This window comes from Zonotrichia leucophrys, chromosome 1 (assembly GCF_028769735.1).
Source record: "Zonotrichia leucophrys gambelii isolate GWCS_2022_RI chromosome 1, RI_Zleu_2.0, whole genome shotgun sequence".
Taxonomy (NCBI): domain Eukaryota; kingdom Metazoa; phylum Chordata; class Aves; order Passeriformes; family Passerellidae; genus Zonotrichia; species Zonotrichia leucophrys.
Window position 1 is genome coordinate 70,024,080 of NC_088169.1, and position 17,663 is coordinate 70,041,742.

General features: G+C 50.9%; 1 protein-coding gene across 1 annotated transcript; it reads right to left on the reverse strand.

Annotated features, from left to right (window-relative positions):
- Positions 1-6,053: 6,053 nt before the first annotated feature.
- On the reverse strand, positions 6,054-9,675 carry PDX1 (pancreatic and duodenal homeobox 1). The gene is made up of 2 exons (XM_064729783.1): positions 9,241-9,675; positions 6,054-6,516 (listed from the first exon to the last, which is right to left on the reverse strand). The coding sequence occupies exons 1-2, from the start codon at positions 9,635-9,637 to the stop codon at positions 6,128-6,130; spliced, it is 786 nt and encodes a 261-aa protein (XP_064585853.1). The 5' UTR covers positions 9,638-9,675; the 3' UTR covers positions 6,054-6,127.
- Between the last annotated feature and the right edge of the window lie 7,988 nt (positions 9,676-17,663).

The window sequence follows — 17,663 nt, forward strand, 5'->3', positions numbered from 1 at the left end:
GGGGAATTAAGCTTCTTCAAGGAAGGTGCAAGCTGCAATTAACAGCTAAGTAAAACACACAAAACACCTGGTTTCTGTATCACGACTTTTTCCCAGAAGCCAAATGGCATTCCCAGCTAATGACCTCATTGGTGTCATAATCCTGTAGCTGTTGAGGTCTTGGCATTACATCAGTTACTTTTTTCTTCACCCTTCTCCGTTAATGCCTCCCTCTGGCTTCTCCCCATAACAAACCAACTCCTTCAGCCTTCATTTGCCTCTCTTCTGACCTCTCCTGCTGTCAGTGCCAGCTCATCCTTCTGGCTCTTCACCCTCTGACAGTGTTGCCTTCCATCACTCTCTGGAACACCATTCCTCTACTTGCCTTGTAGGCCCATCCTGTCCAGCCTCTGTGATTGAGCTCTGGGAATCTGCTCCTGGGAATTTCTCTAAAAAGTCACTAACAAGCCAGAAGTTGCCTGGAAAATTAATTCTCTTTTCACCAAAACTTTTCCTTTGGCTTCTTGGGAGGCTGTTTCAAAGAGAATTGCACTGTCCTCTCCTTGTTATTAGGCTACAGCTGCAACATGTAGGATTGGTTGGCTGCTAGGAAAATGCACTCATGGTGGGAGTAATGATGCACTGGAACAGAGAAGATTGTGGAATCTGCAGTTATGCAGCCCTTAGTGAACAGAAAAGAACAACCTGTCTGAAGAGATCTTACTGTGGGCAGAAGAACAGAGTAGAAAGCTCAGTGATTCCAATTTCCGCTCCATTTTTGCTCCTCCAGAGGTGCTCCTAAAGAGTCCCTTCTTTGTTGTGAGAGGGTCATGCAGCTCTACATTTTATGGCCCTTTCCTCTGCCTTTACCTCCACCTAATCTCATGCACAGCTCGACATGCTCTCTTGCACAGCTGCCATCAGATAAGCCTCCTTCTGTTTGGAGTAGGTGGGATAAATATGACAAACCAGCAGTGATGTGGCAGCAGAGGGTGATGTTGTGAGCAGGTTTTCAATCACAGCTCCAGGAACCAGCCTGGCTTTAACAACAAGTTCTATCACATCCATTCCAGGGTAAAGGATTTGATGCCTTCAAAGTAAAAGGGATTTCCCCCCTCCTCCCCCTTTTATGACAGTTTTCATTTTTTGGATAAAAATTCAGCTTACAGAATGGACTAAAAATAAAAATAATCCCAAAACAGGACTTGCTATTCTGCCACCTTATCTTGAGCAATGTCACCTCATGCAGTCTCACCCTTAGCCAAATACTGACTCACCACCAAGGGCTTAGCAGCGGGAAAGGAGAGAGGGCATACCAGATGAGAGAGCAGCTCTCCTGGCTGGAATCCTGGCAGGAGGGAGAAGCACGTGTTTGGATCAGAGGCACTGTGCTGAAATGTTGCTAAAAGCCAGAATGTGAGGGGGCTGCTTTGCTACTTCTTGCTGCAGGGAGGTGCAGCCTCCTCTCCTGGAGGGTTTGCGTTCAAAACACGCCTGGAGCCCTACGATGCCGCACCCAGCTGAGGCTCCCCACAGGCAACTGTTTGCTTTTCTCTGGAGAAGGGTTTGGGCCCAGGGAAGTGTGTTCAAACACAGGTCTCTGCACAGTCCAGGACTTGGTATGGCTCCCCTGGCTCCACCTTGGTCCTGAGACAGCTTGGTCTGCCAGCGAGGGCTGTGGGTGCCCTCTGTTCTCTGCAAGGGGAGGTCCACGCCCTGTTCTGATTTCTCCTTACAGCAGGGGAGTCACTGATCCCTGCCTGCCTCTGCTCAGTGCTTTGAGGTCTGCAGGGAATGCCCAAAGCAGGCACAGCTGAATATAAAATGGCACACACTGCCCATGCTCAAACAGAGCACCACAGTGCTACCAATCGCTCTTGAATACAACTCTTGCAGTATCCACCACCAAGTCCAGCCCTGGGAGTGGAGACACAAACCATTGCACCCTCTGCTTTCTGAACCTGATGGATGCGTTTTACTTTTGAATCTTAAATCACTCTGCCAAGGGTTCTTTAGGCAGATGATTTTCTCCTACTGGGTCTGGGTCAAAGAACAGGGAGAAAATGAAGCTGCCACTGTCAGCAGCTTATTATTCCCATTGTTCTGTGCTGTGAGACAAAGCAACCTTGTCTTAGCCAGTGCTCCTTAGCAAATGCACTGCTTTTGCAGTGGTCATTGCAATCTTCTTGCCTTGTTGGTCCAGCTCACCTACATCTCCAGAGTTTCTTCCCATTTAATCTATTTCTGGGTTGTTTGTGAAGAATGCCTATTTGCAAAGGGACCTGCCTCTTGTGACCAGCAAATCCTGGTGGATGGAACCAGAGCTCTGTCAATATGCCTAAAGGCACCTGATGCAGAAGGAGAACAAGTCCTCTCCGCCTTGCACTGGTGCTGCAATGATTTCTGGAACAAGCCCTGATATGAGGCAGCAAGTGCGTCAGACCTTGTAGTAGGGGAACCACGTGTTTGAGTTTCCTACTGCATGAATGAGGCTGGCCAGGCCTGATTCATGCCCGAGGCACGCTGGGGAGAGAGGCACTCAGCTCATTTCCTCTGCATTTTATTTGTTCCTGCATATGCTGTGCTCCCAAAAGCGCTGGGGAACAGAGGAGCTGCACACCAGAACAGTAAATGCTGGGAGGAGAGGAGGTGTAGAAAGGGAAAGATTAGGAGAAGCCTTTCCTCCAAGCACCTTCTCCTTTGCTCCACCATTCTTTGCACTTGTAGTTAAAGCACTGCTGGGGCACATTGGTGCTGGCAGAGTGCACAGAAAGACACTGGAAAAGGTGCTGGAAGCCAGTGAGACAGGAGCAGTGATGATAAATGCTAAATGTTAAATGAATGTGAATAGTGGGTAGGTGAAAGTAGATAGCATTCATTACTAACACAGATGCTGCAGAGTTTCCACATTTCATTGTCATTTCATCTCATTTAATCTCATCTCATTTCCTGTCATTTCATGTAATTTCATTTCATTTCATTTCATTGTACTCCCTAGACTTCTTCCTGAATGCTATAAAAAATATCCTGGAAGATCTGGCCATTCTTATCTCCACCCAGTGATGAAGAAAGCAGAGAAGGTATTGCCTTTCTGAGTCATAGTTTTTTGGAAGATGTGTATGTGCATGTGTGTTTGCATGGTTTGTCTATGCTAATGTGTACAGGTCTCCCTAAGCTATAACCAGTGAAGGGAGCACAATTGCACTTATTTCTACTCCCAAAACAAGCCTTAAAAACTCAACACTTCACCCTCAGCCACCTCTATCCTGTGTGGAGCACAGACCATGAGGGGCACAATGAGGCCCTGCTTTGGTGGTGGTTGCAGGGCTGGCATCCCATTCCTGGTTGCCCTTCAAAGCACCAAAGCCTTTCTGAGCAATATTTTATCTCTCAGCCTGCAGCATCTCTCTTTGGCTGTGTTTGTGGCAGCAGCAACCACAGAGCAGGAGGTAACAGCCTTCAGTAGTTTGAGAATGTTTTATGAACATTCTATGCTAGAGTTAAAGGTGATTACAAATAAATCATAAACTATTTCATAAGGGGAGGCGTCTCCTAGGTAGATAGATATATCTGAACAGCTGGTTTTGGTGAGGGTGACATGGCTCAAGAACTCAGTGGCCTTATAATTCTCCATGTCAGCCTTGCCTTCCCCCAGCACTGTGGCTGTTCTGTCAGGTGAAGTTACTGTGAATCTTTAGCTCTACAAGGTGTCTTGATTTAGTTAATGTTAATTTTTACATTGGTGCAGTTGTAAAAAGGGTGTACATATATATATATATATATATGTGTATATATGTATCTATGTAAGTGCTAAACAAATAAAACAAACTATGTCAACTCTTAGAAGAAAAATACTTTATTCATTAAAACTAAACCATGCAGTTCTGATTCTGCTTCTGCTAATAAAAACACCTTGGTACCGTGGTCAAATGATTCCCATTAATTGTGCACGTTTTTTGTTATCAGAGCAATGCACAAAGAAAATCAAACCTGAATGCACTATATTAAAGAAAGGACAAGCAATGTTTCAGCTACCGTGTATGCTGCTCAGCCAGGGCAATGTGCTCAACAAGTCTTACAATAAAATCGAGGTATTTTGTGTGAAAGACATCCTTTCTTCAGCTGGATCTGTTTTTCTAGTGGCTCCCGAATTGTGATGTCAGTGCCAGACATTGTAAAGGTACGTGGAAATTGTTCCACTTCATGTTATCAGTGAAAGGTTAATGCTAATGAATAGGGATTAAAAGATCTGAGGTTTAAAAATGGCTTCATGTCCCCTAAAAGTTTAAGAAATATTACTTTAATTAATATGGTGCTTTGCTTCTTAAGCAGAACAGCTTTATTTGAATTTTGCTCATATAATGATTAGTAACAGTTCTCACCCATTGACTGCATTTCGATGAACAAGGATATACAAGCTCGGATGATAAATTTCTCAGGCAACTTGCAGGAAAAAGTACCAGAAATAGTCCTGTTTGCACACAGACAGTAATGTCCCCAGAGGAAACAAAAGCAACAGACAAATTAGACCTGCAGTTCAAGTTTCCACCTTAGTGTTAGAAGTTCCACGTGAAACGAGAAACCCCCAAAGAGCTGTGCCAAGCTATTTGCTCTCCCCCTCGCTTTCAGCCGAGGGACTGGGAACATCCTCTGGCCATGGTGCGACAGGTTGTCCTCATTTTCCTCCTCCCAAGGCGCCGGAGGGCCCGTGGCGGTCCCCGAGGGATGCTCGAAGGGCTGCTGCTGCCGGGTTCGGGGCAGGAACCTTCCCGTCGAGGAAAGAAGGCAGAGCCGCCTGACCGACAGCAAACCGGACAGCTCCTGCTTCCTTCCAACCGGTGTTTTCTGTTCCCAGGTCGGCGGTGAATTGTTGCCCGCCGCTGTCGGGACGGGGAAGCTGTTCCTGAAGCGGGAGAGGCAGGCTGGGCCCGGGCGGCAGGCACGGACTCCGCTCCCCGTGTTTCCTCGGGGAAGCCCCGGCCGGGCTCCGTCCCGCTCCAGCCCCGAGGAGCCGAGCTCTCCCGCACACCGGGCCGGCCCAAAAGCAGCGCCCAGGAAAAGCCCCCGAGTCTGCAGAGCCAAACCACGCAGAGAGCCACGCCGGGACAGGAGCTCATGCCGCAGAGAGGTTGCTCCTCTCCAAGGCAGAGTCCGAGCTTGCGAAAGAGCTGGAAGAGAGGCAGGAGCTTTTTCCCAAAGGACAATGCCCCTGAACCAGCCCTACCCCCGGATATATCTGGCTGTCTGCTCGCCGCCCGAAGAGCACCCGCGACTTTTTCTGCTGCGCCCCTGGGCTCGCATTGAGCCCTGGAAGCGGCGAGCGCAGCCCTGGAGCCGCGGGGCACCGCGGGCAGCAGCGCAGGGCCTGGAGGAGGGTCTGGCTACCTGTGCCGGTCATCGGGGGAGACAAATCCTGCCCGCAGGACACGTGGGCTTTTTATTTTCTAATTTTTAATTGGTTTTCCCTCTCTTATTTTTTTTTTCTTCCCCCATCTTTCTTTCCCAAAAGCAAAAGAAAACGAAAGAAACCAGGTCCCAGTTTCCAAAGAAGTAAGTAACAGTCCTGAGAGAGTCCTCGGTAGAGCCGATGCCCTGGGGGACTGGAAGGGACGGGGACGGCGGCGTGCCAGCCCGTAGATGGTGCGGGATACTCGGGCCCGTGTCCGCGCCTGTGCACCGACGGACGGGAGGGACGGCAGCTGCGGGCGGCAAGGAAGGCAACGTGCTCTCGCTTCTCCTCCGGTGTCCGGAGCTCTCCGTGCACCCGGGGCGGCACACTCCCTCGGGGGCCGCCTGACACCCGCCTTCCCCGGGGGAAGCTGTCCCGCAGGGCTCGCTGAGGCGCGGGCAGCCCGGGGAGCGGGGCCCAGCTCCCCAACATCCCGGAGGCTCCCCGCGGCCTCCTCCGGAGCCAGCGCCCGCAGCGAGCCTCCCCTTGTCACAGCTGGGCATCTTCCATTCACCCTCCGGAGAACGCCAGCTTCGGAGTGGAGGCGCCGGTTTCCCCGGGGGAAGGCGCGAGTGGGTCGGCACGGCACGGCACGGCACGGCACGGCAGCGCATGGCGGAGGGAAGCTGGCCCCAACCTCTCGGCTCTTTTCCACGTCCCATCCTTTTCCTCGTCCCGGGCCGTGGAGCTCCCCGCGGCTCACCGAGAGTCCTGCTGCCTTCTGGGGACTAGGCTGGGGGCGAGAATGTCCCTGGAGGCTCCCGAGGGAACGTTCCCGGCGGGGCACGGCTGGAGATCCTCCTTGGTCTGCAGCTCCCCGGAGGACACAACGCAGTCTTGCTCGGGGTCATTGCTGTTGCCCGCCCCTCGCTTTTTGTCTTCTTCTTTCTTCCACTTCATCCGCCGGTTCTGGAACCAGATCTTGATGTGCCTCTCGGTCAAGTTCAACATGACAGCCAGCTCCACCCGCCGCGGCCTGGAGATGTACTTGTTGAAGAGAAACTCCTTCTCCAGCTCCAGCAGCTGCGCCCGCGTGTACGCCGTCCTCGTCCGCTTGTTCTCCTCCGGTTCCACCATGTAGGATCCACCTGGAGAGAAGCGAGAGTCAGCCCGGGCCCGCCCGGCCGCCCCCTCGGGCTGCGGGCACCACGTCCCAGCACCCCTGCGCGGCGCGGAGGATGCGCGGGGGAAACCAGCGGGATAAGGGAGAGGCCTCGGGGAGCTGTCCTGCTGGGCACAGCGAGGTGGTGCTGCTGGCGGCACTCGCCGCTGCTGTTATTTTATTTTGCAATAATTCAATATATTTTAGCAGTGATTTGGATGAGGTTTTCAGGGAAGTGCCGTCTCTGGAGCCGAGGGAGAAGCACACGTGCCACCGTTTGCGTGACACTGAAAGCTCAGAAAAGCTCTCTGATCCAGGGCCGTAATTGTTCAGGTTCTCGTTAAAATTAATTTTTAAAAAGTAATTTTAGGAAAAAGATAAGGAAAAAAAACTCAAAAATCTCCACCACACAAACCAAAGCAAAATGGAAAAATTTAACCCCTCAAAAAAAAATCCTCCAAAAAAAAAAAAAAACCCAACGCACCAAAGAAACCCCTCTAAAACAAAGCAAAAATAACCATTATAATTAGTGCGGCTGCCCGGTCGGGCCGGGAGTTGGAGCGCTGCCGCTCCATTTTGCCGCGTGGATGAAACCTTGCGTCTCATGTTCCCGTAAAAAGCGGCGCCAGCGGGATCGCCGTTCCCAGCGCGGCCGCCGCAGTCCTGCGTGGGCACCGGGGCACGGGCAGTACAGGCGGGCACATGGAGAGGGGTCCGAGGTGGGCACGGAAACTCAGGGCCGCTTTTGCCAGTGCCAGCGCCCCTCTGGGAACGTTTTTGGGGTGATATCATCTGCGGAGAACGGTGCTTTAAACAGCGAGAATGAAATGATAATTTCAAGAGAGATACGTGGACTCTCCCACAGCTCATTCTTCCTATTCCCATGATTCTGTATTTATATATACACTGTTTGTAAATGTAAACCTATGTATAAAACTTATATATCTATTTAAAATATATATTTAAATACACATATAACGTTTGCATAGTGATGTGTATATACCTATGTGCGTGTATAAATAAATATTAAAATCAGTCTATATATGTATAAAAATGTTGGTAAATCTAAACCTATGCATGCATGAGTTTGTATCTGAAAAACCACCTTATTCTGTTACTTTAAACTAAACTGGAGCTACCGGGAAGATCTGTCGGAGGGCCGCGGTCGGTCGGGGCCCGGGACAAGGCCGATAAGCCCGGGGTGAGCGGCGGAACCCGGGGCCGGGCACGGCGTGTGGCACCGGGCCGGGCTCGCCGCGGCCTCCCCGGGCAAAGGCCCGCAGCCTCCATGGACACCTGAATCCCAAGGGTTTCCATGAAAAATAAACCACCGGGTCATGCAGTTTGCCACATACACGGTACAGAAAATGCCGGGGCTTGGCTGTCAGCGCTCTGTCGCGCTCGGCACAGCGCCGTGCCCCTTTCTGCTCCTGCGGCGTGCTCCGGCAGGAACCTGCACTCACATCGCACCGACCATGTGGGCCATGCACGGCCCCTGCCCGCTCCTCCCGGGAGGGCTGGGGACAACAGGCAAGAATTTTAGGCTTCCACGGGGAAAGTTTCGCTTTCCTGCTGGTTTTGTCATTCTTCGGGTACAGGAGAAAGAGAAAAAAAAGAGGTGTAGTTCAAAAGTTTTGCTTACTGTTATTATTATTATTATTATTCCCGAAATTCACTAAACTCACGGAAAACAACCTGATTTTCTCTTTCCCTCTCCCCACCTCCGCCCTGGCACCATCCCTGCCGCCGTGTCCGCGGGCTGGGACAGCACTCTCTTCTACCTCTGTGGGCGGATGCGCCTCTAGGGAGACTGGAGACAGCCACCTGTCCTTCCCTCCCCCTCGGCCTGCCCCCCGTGCAATTCCCAAACTATTTCGTGGAGATTTTAACGCTCCGGTCCTTTTCCCAACTGTCTATTTGAACAAAGCCATTAATATAATATTTGCCGTATAGGCGTGACGGAGGCGCAGGACACGATAACATTGTGCCGGCAGAGACAGAAATATTGTTGGGCAGCGGAACTTTCTGCCTAGATAGAGTTTCTTCCCCTCACTGGCAACTCTGTTTCGTTTGTGCATTGTTTTCCGTGCCCTGTTTTTTTCCCTCGGAGAGTTGCATTTGTGGCTAAAACCCGCCGGGGAGAGGGATGGAGGGGCCAGGAGGGGAGATGGGCTCTGCGCAGGGGAGAGCCGAGAGGCAGCTCAGAGGGTCTCGGTGGCTGCCCTGAGGGCTCGGGGGCTGCTCCGCGGCCGCACGGTGGGCGCAGGGACGCGGGGCACCGGGGCTGTCCCCACCCGCCCGCCCTGCCCGCCGCTTCCCCGCCCGCTCCACCTCGCAGGTGCCCCCGCTCGGAGCTCACCGCACCCGGGGGACGCTGCGCTGCCCGAGGGAGCAGCTCCCGGGAGGCGTCACGACGTCCCGGCTTGGCCACAATTAGTTAATTGGTGAAAAATAATTCGTTAATAATTGCCGAGGCGCAGGGAGCGGTGAGCCCGCCGGCGGGGGCTAGAGCGCCGGCTCTCTCCCCGGCGTTCAACCCAACACTAGCAGCCCTAGAGCAGTGGGTCTGCAGAGGCTGGCAGGGGGAAAACCACCCTCCAGGGCCGCTCCACATTGCATCCGAGCGGTGGGAGCAGGACCGGTGCAAGGGAGAGCTACTGAGCGCCGAGTGGGACAGAAGCGGGGGGCAGAGGGATGCGGCGCGGCTTACCGGTCCACTGTCCCTTCCAGGCGTGCGACTTGGTGGACTTCATCCAGGCGAAAGGCACCTGCACTCGGGGCTCCTCTACAGCCCCCGCGTCCGCCCCGTCTGCGAAAGGCAGCGCGTCCTGGTGGGGAGGAGGAAGATGAGGGTGGTGGTGATGATGGTGATGAAGGTGGGAGACCCCGGCATCCTCAGTGATGGGGGGCACCTCGTAAGGTGAAATGTCTGGAGGGCTGCCTTGCTCGAGAGCCCCTAAGGCGCTGGAATAGGGAGTCTGTTGCTGCCTGCCCATGTACAGGCAGGCGGGGGGGCTGGGGTTGTAGTCCTGCGCTTGGGCTCTCTGAAACGCGCACGACTCCTTGTAGAGCTGCGCCGAGGCGTAATACTGCTCCTCGGAGTTCATGGCGAGCGGGGCCAAGGGGGCTTCGCAGCTTAGGGACACATAAGGCTGCTCCCGCCGGCGGAGCCCGGGATGCCTCTTTGACAGCTGGCGGCCCCGCCGGGCCCCGCCGCCCTGCCCGGCTCCCGCCGCCTCCCCATAGGCGCCGCTCCCCCACGTGAGCCCTCCCGCAGCCCTCCGGGGCGGGGCGCGGCCGCAGGAGCCACCCGCAGTGGCCCCGCTCCCGCTGCCCCTTCCTTCCTTCCTTCCTTCCTTCCTTCCTCAGCCGGGCCGACCCCGGACCCTCGGCCTTGTACTGGCTGGCTGGGTGCTGCTCCCGGCTGTGGGTGCGGATCTCGCGGCGCTGGGATTGTGGGGCCCGCCGGGGCTCAGGGCACTGCGCCGATGCGCGGGGCGCTCCGCGACGGATGGCACTTAAACTCATCTTTTCCCTCTTCCCTCACTTGCACAGAAGCTGCTGCTCCCTCAGTGAGCCCCGGGGAGGAAAGCCCTCGGAGGGCCTGGGTAGACTCGGCTCCTGGAGGGGTTTAGCGACAGGGCACTTTTGGCTATGAGAGCATCTCCCCCAGGGATGTGGGTGTCCAGGGACGGGTAGGGCGCTCCCTCGGGGGTACCCGTGCTCCGGAGCCCTGTGCGAAGGCCAGCACCGGCCGGTGGGGGACCACAATGCTATCGCCAGAGCGAGCGATAGGCAGCGGATTGTTTGTCCAAGAGGTAAATTTGGGAGCCTTCCCCGCGGCTTGGGCTGCAATGTGTTGACCCTCGGAGATAATGCGCTCCGAGCTGGTGCCGGTTGACTAGGTGACGAGGCTATGAGGAGGCGGAGAGCTACCGAAAGGGACAAAGATCATTTCCCTGCCTCCCTGCGCTCGGCCCGGCCGCCGCTCTCTCCTGCTCGGGCGCAGGCACGCTTCCTATCGGCCCGGCCCGCCTCCTCCCGTCGCCGCTTCCCCGACACTCCGGCCGCCTTCGCCGGGGTGCACTTCCTCGGCCCTGGGTAGGGCGGGTGCGGCAGGCCCGGCCCGGCCCGGCTCGGCTCGGCTCGGCTCGGCCTGGCTCGGCCCGGCTCGGCTCGGCTCGGCTCGGCCCGGCTCGGCTCGGCCCAGCCCGGCTCGGCCCGGCTCGCCTCGGCTCGGCTCGGCTCGGCTCGGCTCGGCCAGTGGCGATGCGCGCCCTGAGCGGCGAGGCAGGAGGGTTCCCAATCCCTCGCTCCTGCGCCCTGCTCCGTGGGATCATAAACCCGCCCAGTCCATTACGCTTTGAGTTTCCGCTCTGGACTCACGCGGGTCCCCCATCTCTTAGAAAGCACGCTGAGCCTTTGATTCAATATTGAGCCATTAAGCGATTGCTTTCCCAAGCCATTTAACAGCAGCTCTTATGGATAAATAAACAAAAAAGGCTGTAAACCAATTATAGTGCGGATAGTGAAAAAGTATTTTATTAGCGGGAATTACAGATAGCCATGGCTGCTGCTCAGGCTCCCTGCGCCCGGCACCTGCCCCCTCCATCCCCTGGCATTCCGGGCAGGATGCACGGCCCGGCGGGGCTCGCAGACAGTGTGCAGCTAGCGGGGATGCGCAGCTCCCTTCGTGGTGGTTCCCCCATCCGCGCCCAAGATGCCTCTACTCGGGTCTCTTGCAGGCACGGGTGTCCTTTGATCCGGAGACGTCTTGTGCCCCGACCCCAGAGCAGCACCGACAGCCCCTTCCCCAGAGATCTGTTACCTGGAGCATTTACTGCTCCGGGTTTTCCACGGGGAACCTGCGCGGACAAACAAACCCGAGGCCATAAAACCCGGAGCAAATTGATTCATCTCCTGGGAGGACCATTACCCGGCGTCTTAATGCGGTCCTCTCTCTATAACGAACGTTTCTAAACAGAGCAAACACTTCACCCTCCAAAGCAAATGAATTTCGTATAATTTAGAGCTAATTCTCTTTCATTCTGCCTGTGTGAGCAGGCGATAAGGGCACGCTTTGCCGTTCTGACAACAAGGTGGAGAGCCGCAGTGCAGGAAAAGGGCCCCGCTGGGTATCCCGGCACTGGCGACCTCGGCCACGTCCTGGGGGTGCTGATGTCCGGCAGCCCGGGGTTCCTGTGGGAGGCGAGCCCGGCTGGAGCCAGATCCCAGGGATCACCCCTGCCTGCCTCCTCGACATGGGATACAATCCCTGATACTTGGCTGGAGTGGAGTCCTTCCACAGCTGAGGGCTCGCAGGAGAAGTCTCTGAGCAGCGAGATGTGTCCCACCGGAGCGGGAAATGATCCACTTGATGTGGAAAATGGAGGATGGAGGAGGCCGATGTGAATGATGGGAATGGCTAATGGCCCCACTTGCCCCAGAACTGGGCTCTGCAGACACAAATCTGTCCCTGAAAGTGTAAATATGCATCCCTGAGAGAGCTGCAGAAGGGTGTGCGTACAGCAGTAAGGAGTATAGTTCAGTCCCACTTCCTAAAGTAATCTGGTTAGATTTTCTCTGTCTGTATAATATTTAATGACTTCTTAGTGCACAAACTCTTTTATGGAATCCACATTTAGACAGAAAAGAAGTATTGAAGATGAGTGGAGCATATTCACAATAATCTATTTTTCTCTCTCATCTGTGCTCAAACCAACACGTGTAAACTCTATCCATGGCAAGGGACCTCAGTGGGAGAAGGTGACTGGGAAACAGAGCTTTCCCAGGGATTGATTTTTAACCCCCCACCATGGCTGTATCTAGCAGAAAGGTAACCTTTCACAAAGCTGGTTAATAATCAATAACCATGTGAAAACAAATCTGTCTTTCCCTCTTAGAGCTAACGATAAAAATGAGAGCACGAACTATTCCACCTGCCCTAAAGTAAGACTGGTTCATCAGCTTTTTTTTTTTGGCAAGAAGCTTTTTTAGGCCTCTAAGCGATTCAGCATTGGCACACAGCAGGTTCAGTTTGCTCTTCCCACCACACATCAGCTTCTTCACACTGCAGGTGTGAGAGAAGAGAGCTTGAACTGCAGGGAGACATGTTTACGCAACCATTTTAAACAAGACCTTGTCCAGGAAATATACAGGGAATTTGCCTTGGGAAAGCTGAGAATAGTAAAGTCTTTTACATATGTAGTCTCTTTTTACACTTTCTAATATACACCTTTGAATTTTTTTCCATCTTTCCCAAAATTAATTATTTCATTATCGCCAGGGAAGCACACTTTCACTGTCTTGTAAGAAGAGCTGAGGATTTACCTTGAATACTGTGAACCTTCCTTCTGAAAACACAGCTGCTTTGTGTTGTTTGCCCCACACAGTTTTCTGTTTTCTACTAAATGTTTATTATACCAGATTGGAGTAGAAAAAAAATCAATATGTATATTTATTTATTTATCCAGAAAGTTACAGCTGGAGGAATCCAGGGTAGAATCATTAGCCTGAAAGAACTCCTCCTCACATCCCCTGACTGCTTGATTTTTCCCCTAGACCCCAGGCTCTTTGGGGCACATGAGGTTTGAGGCTCAGACAGAACCCGGCCAGGCTAGTGGCACCTGGCAGTTCTCACCACAGTCCTCCCCTCTTGTTTGTCCATTGGAATTTCGCTGGACTTCAACCATTTGAGCTGAAATTTTCCATTCTGTATCTCTGCCTTTCACCAAACATGCAGGGAAACTTTCCTTATAATCGTTTGGACTGGTATGAAGTGAAGTTGGGAAACTGTGACACACAGTAGCTGCCCATGCCTACTAGGAAGGGAGTGCAGTCACTGCCTCCTTTGCAAGGCTCTGGAAGAAAAAGTGACAGTGTATGGATGATCCCAAGTGAGTAGAGAACAGGAACAGCTGACATTTGGAGACAGCAACACTGCACAGAATTTTCCTGCTCTGTTTTCTTAGCTGCTGTGTTTATTTGCTGGATTTAAGTATGTTAGAATTCCTGCTGGGATGCTGTCCCACATCAGTGTCTCTCCAGACCAATATCTCTTTGCAAAGCTTCCTACATTTAATCAAACTTTGAACTGCTGCACATCACACAGGTTCCACAGATACATCTTAAAACTCAGCAGCCAAGTGCTTTGGGGGTGGACAACAGTAAGCAGATCTTGGCCTGGACACGAGGACTGAGCGAGAGCTCACCATGTGGCAGCTGTGACACTGAGCCCTGCAGGGAAAAGTTGGGAGGTATTCCTCACACTCCATCCTCCAGCCCTGGGCATAGAGGAAGAAGGTGATTTATGCAAAATACACACAAGGTGAACACCCTTCAGAGAAAAGCATTTGAAGGTCTATTTCCTTCCCACAGTGAAAAACATGGGTCTAGAGGTCAGGAGAGAGGAAGGCTGTGCTCTCACCATCCCTCTGCCCAAATGGGAAGCGGGACCTGGGCTGTGCTCCAGCAGGTCTGACCAAAGGGACATGATGTAACCTTGGTCAATCTCTTGGGTAAAATTTTCCAGAATGGGTTTCCAGTGCAAACACCTTTCTTTTCTGGGCAGCTGGTCTGCAGCAGCTCAAGGTACTCTCAAGAGAAGGGGAAGCTTTTGGGGAGCCTGGCTGTGAACACCCAATGACACAGGAACTGGGCTCTGAAAGTGTCTTTACCCCTTCCAGTGCTGCCCAGGCTTTTTTTTTTTTTTTAGGTCCAGTAGCACTTCTGAGCACTTCAAGTCAACACTAAGAACTAGGGAAGACTTTTTAGCCTTATGACACTTGGTCTAACATAGATTTCAGAAGGTATTTATATGGTTATGCAATGACTGAAATTCATTTGGAAATCAAGGCATCAGATTTTGTTCTTCCCTCCATAATTGATACCATATAATCTCTGGAGGTGCTGTGAAACTTTCAAACTCCACAAAGGGAAGTGCTAGGAAGAAATCCACAAGAAGACCCATTCCCTCTGTCCTCTGAGCAGGGGTGCTCTAAAATCAGCAGTAAGTCTTGAACTCGAGCACCTACAGAGGCAAAGTAGAACAACCGCAGCGTTCTTTTAACTGAGTTTGTCTATAACGTGTTGCAGATAAGAGAAGAGCCCTGGGGAGGAAGAGGAGGAGGGCAGCAGACAAAATGCTGTGTCACAAATGCTATGTGATACCACATAGATGTGGTATCAGCTGAACCTTTTCCTTGCTTGTATTTCCTTGCCTGTGTAATACACTGCAATGGGCCTAGTTCTTATATTTATCCAAAAAGGGAAGAGAAATGTATCCATCTACAGCTTACAGTCTCATTCAGTCATTAGCACACGTTCAATTCTAAATATTGAAATAATGATATAATTTCTAAGTTGAAAATATATCATTATTTCAATATCTGCCTTCTAAAAACTGCCTTCAGAAAAACATCTGCCTTCTGAAAACTTTTTGGACCTCTCATGTTTTAAAAATATAGGAAAAGTAATTAGAATTTTCTCACAGACAATTCACTAAGACAAAAGTATGTGGAGCAAATTAAATAATATGGATTTCTTACTTGCTCAGTGGCAATGACCACTGTTTTCCATTGTATATAAAATAATCTAAACATTTTCTGTACAGTGTAACATCTTTTAGCTTTGCTTATATTTTTGTAATACACTGTTTTAATTGCAATTTAGACATATTAAGGATCCATGTAGCTATGAATATTTCCATCAATCTGCAAAACCCCTCTGCTTACCTTTCTTGCCCCTTGCCTTGTCTTCCACCACTTCCTTTCATCTGTTTTCTCTTTCACTTTCTCTTCCAATCTTCTTAATTCTATTTCCATCTACTATTTCCAAATTCCTTAATTATAGATCAATTTCCTTAATTTGTATACTATTTCTGTTCAGTATTAATATATTTATTTTTGTATGGGATTCAGAATTCAAGTCCAGCTCAAGTTCATAAAGCTGTTATTTAAATCCACAGTTACATAGAGGAATAGGAAAAAAACCAATATCTTTATGAAGGGACGATGAACTGCACACACATAATGGGTATATGTTGGCACATTTAATTGAAAACTTGACCTGATTTTTATTCTCTGAATGATGCATGTAGGTTTTATTGCTCCTTACCTGCACACTGGAAAGCACATTGTCAATGCTTGAAATGATTTTATGTACTTGAACACCATCTGATTTAATGCATCAGCTGACAGGGACAAAGACATTGATTAAATGTCCTGCCTCAGGTGTCCAGTAGGCTGGAAAAGGTTGTCCCCTCAAAATAACCACTGAAACTTCACCCAGTAATCATTAACTCAGTATTTGGTCCAAGCTTTGGGAATAACAGGAGGCTTTAAAAAGCAGCAGTCAGAAAACACTCAGTGTGACTTAGGAGACTGTTTGGTCTTGTAGTACATTAAGGGAGAGCCGAATGTCGGTCTCTCCCTGTTGGTAAGAAATGCACTGGGCATTTGATCCTTGGGAGGGCACCTCTGGACTTGGCTCTTAGCAAGCCCTGAGTGCTTGCAGAGGGATTGTGAGACACTTGGTACTGTCAGCTCATTTCAGTTTCAGTAAAAGCTCTGGGTGGTCTGCACTGACCTCTGACAAAGTTGGTGTCTGCACTGCCAAGGAGCAAATGAGCGCTTAAAACACCGCTTGGTGAGCTACAACACAGCAACACCCAGCCATGGGGTTTCTAGCCAGGCAAAACCATTAGATCTTTTCATTTGAGGCAGTTCTCCTATATTGCATCTACAACAGTTTTTCACAGTCAATAAAATCCACGTGGCATTGCAGAAACCTTCGTGAGAGTATTTTCATCATAGCAACTGAAGGAAGTGAGACATCACCTTGTAGCAAAGCAGCTTCCAGAAAGCTCACAGCCATCTGGGCCATATGGTCCCACCACTAGCTCAAACTAGAAGATGACCTCCTCTTGGAGTAGTATGTAGTCCAAAGAGCCAGAGTAGACCAATACAGGCAAAGGCTCAAGGGAAGGAAGGAACCTGTCCCAAGAAATAACCCAGTGAAAGACTCCAGGTCTCTCATTCTTGGCTGGTGTCCTATGAAGCGATTGCTTCCTGTTCCCCACTGTGGTTAGGAATCATACAATTTAATAAAAGAGTACTACTGTTGCCAAAACCAGCCTCTTACCGTAAATGATCTCTTGTGAACCTCAAATGAAATCAACTATGTAGTGCTCAGCTGGTTTGTGCAGCAGCGCCATTAATGTGGTTGCCTAATTTACAGAGCAGCCAGGTTCTGGTTAACAGTGCTAGAGTGGGTTAGAAGGCAATTAGTGGTCTATTTTCTATGCACACTGGAGCAGAAACTTGTGTATTAAGAAAGTTCTTCTGGCAGGTGCAGCATGCTAAAAAGCTTTCACCTAAAATTATATAGCCTGACAAACAATGTAAAAAAGCAGATTGCCCAATAAACAAATAACGTATCAGCCATTTATACAAACCCATAGTACTTAGACTCCTCAAGCTTGAAATGACTGTGTATTTTTTCCGCATTAAAATGTTATTATGGCCTATGCATAAATTGTTTTAAATTCAGATTTGATATCAGTGTGTTTTCAAAGCCTAGATAGATTTAACACTTTTTCTGAGATGAAGCATTAGCTCTGGGGGCATGTGGAATTAGCTCCAAGGATTTGTTCTAGTGAAAGGTGTACCTGACCAGGGCAGGAGGGGTGGAAATAGAGGATTTTTAATGGCCCTTCCAACCCAAAGTATTCTAGGATTTCCTTCCCATCTGGAGCCATGATACATGGCACCAGCATCCTCTGGGGCTCTGGTGCCCTTGCAGGAGCCAAGCAGGAACTGTGGAAGGGTTGCTGAAGGAAACAAACTCTCGTGGAGTTGAGGCTACACCACAAACACCCTCTGTGCCCTCCCCTGGGATTTCACCCAAGCTTCTCATTTCTTTTTTATAGCGTTAGACTTAGACACTCCATGAACCAAAGGTGTGGGGACCCTGGGAGGCATTCCCTGTGTTGGGGGGACACCAGAGGCTTCCCTCAGGGCTTGTTGGGATCCCATTGGCTCCTTCCCTTGTTCTTATGTCCCTCAGCCACTCCCTCCCTATTCCCCCATTGGCCATGATTGTACTGCCTGGGTGCCACAGGTCAGCCCGGACCTC

Coding starts and splice junctions, on each gene's coding strand:
- PDX1 (XM_064729783.1), bottom strand. CDS start 9,637: ATGAACTCCGAGGAGCAGTATTACGCCTCGGCGCAGCTCTACAAGGAG. Junction 6,517..9,240: donor CTGGAAGGGACAGTGGACCG/GTAAGCCGCGCC, acceptor GCTTCTCTCCAG/GTGGATCCTACATGGTGGAA.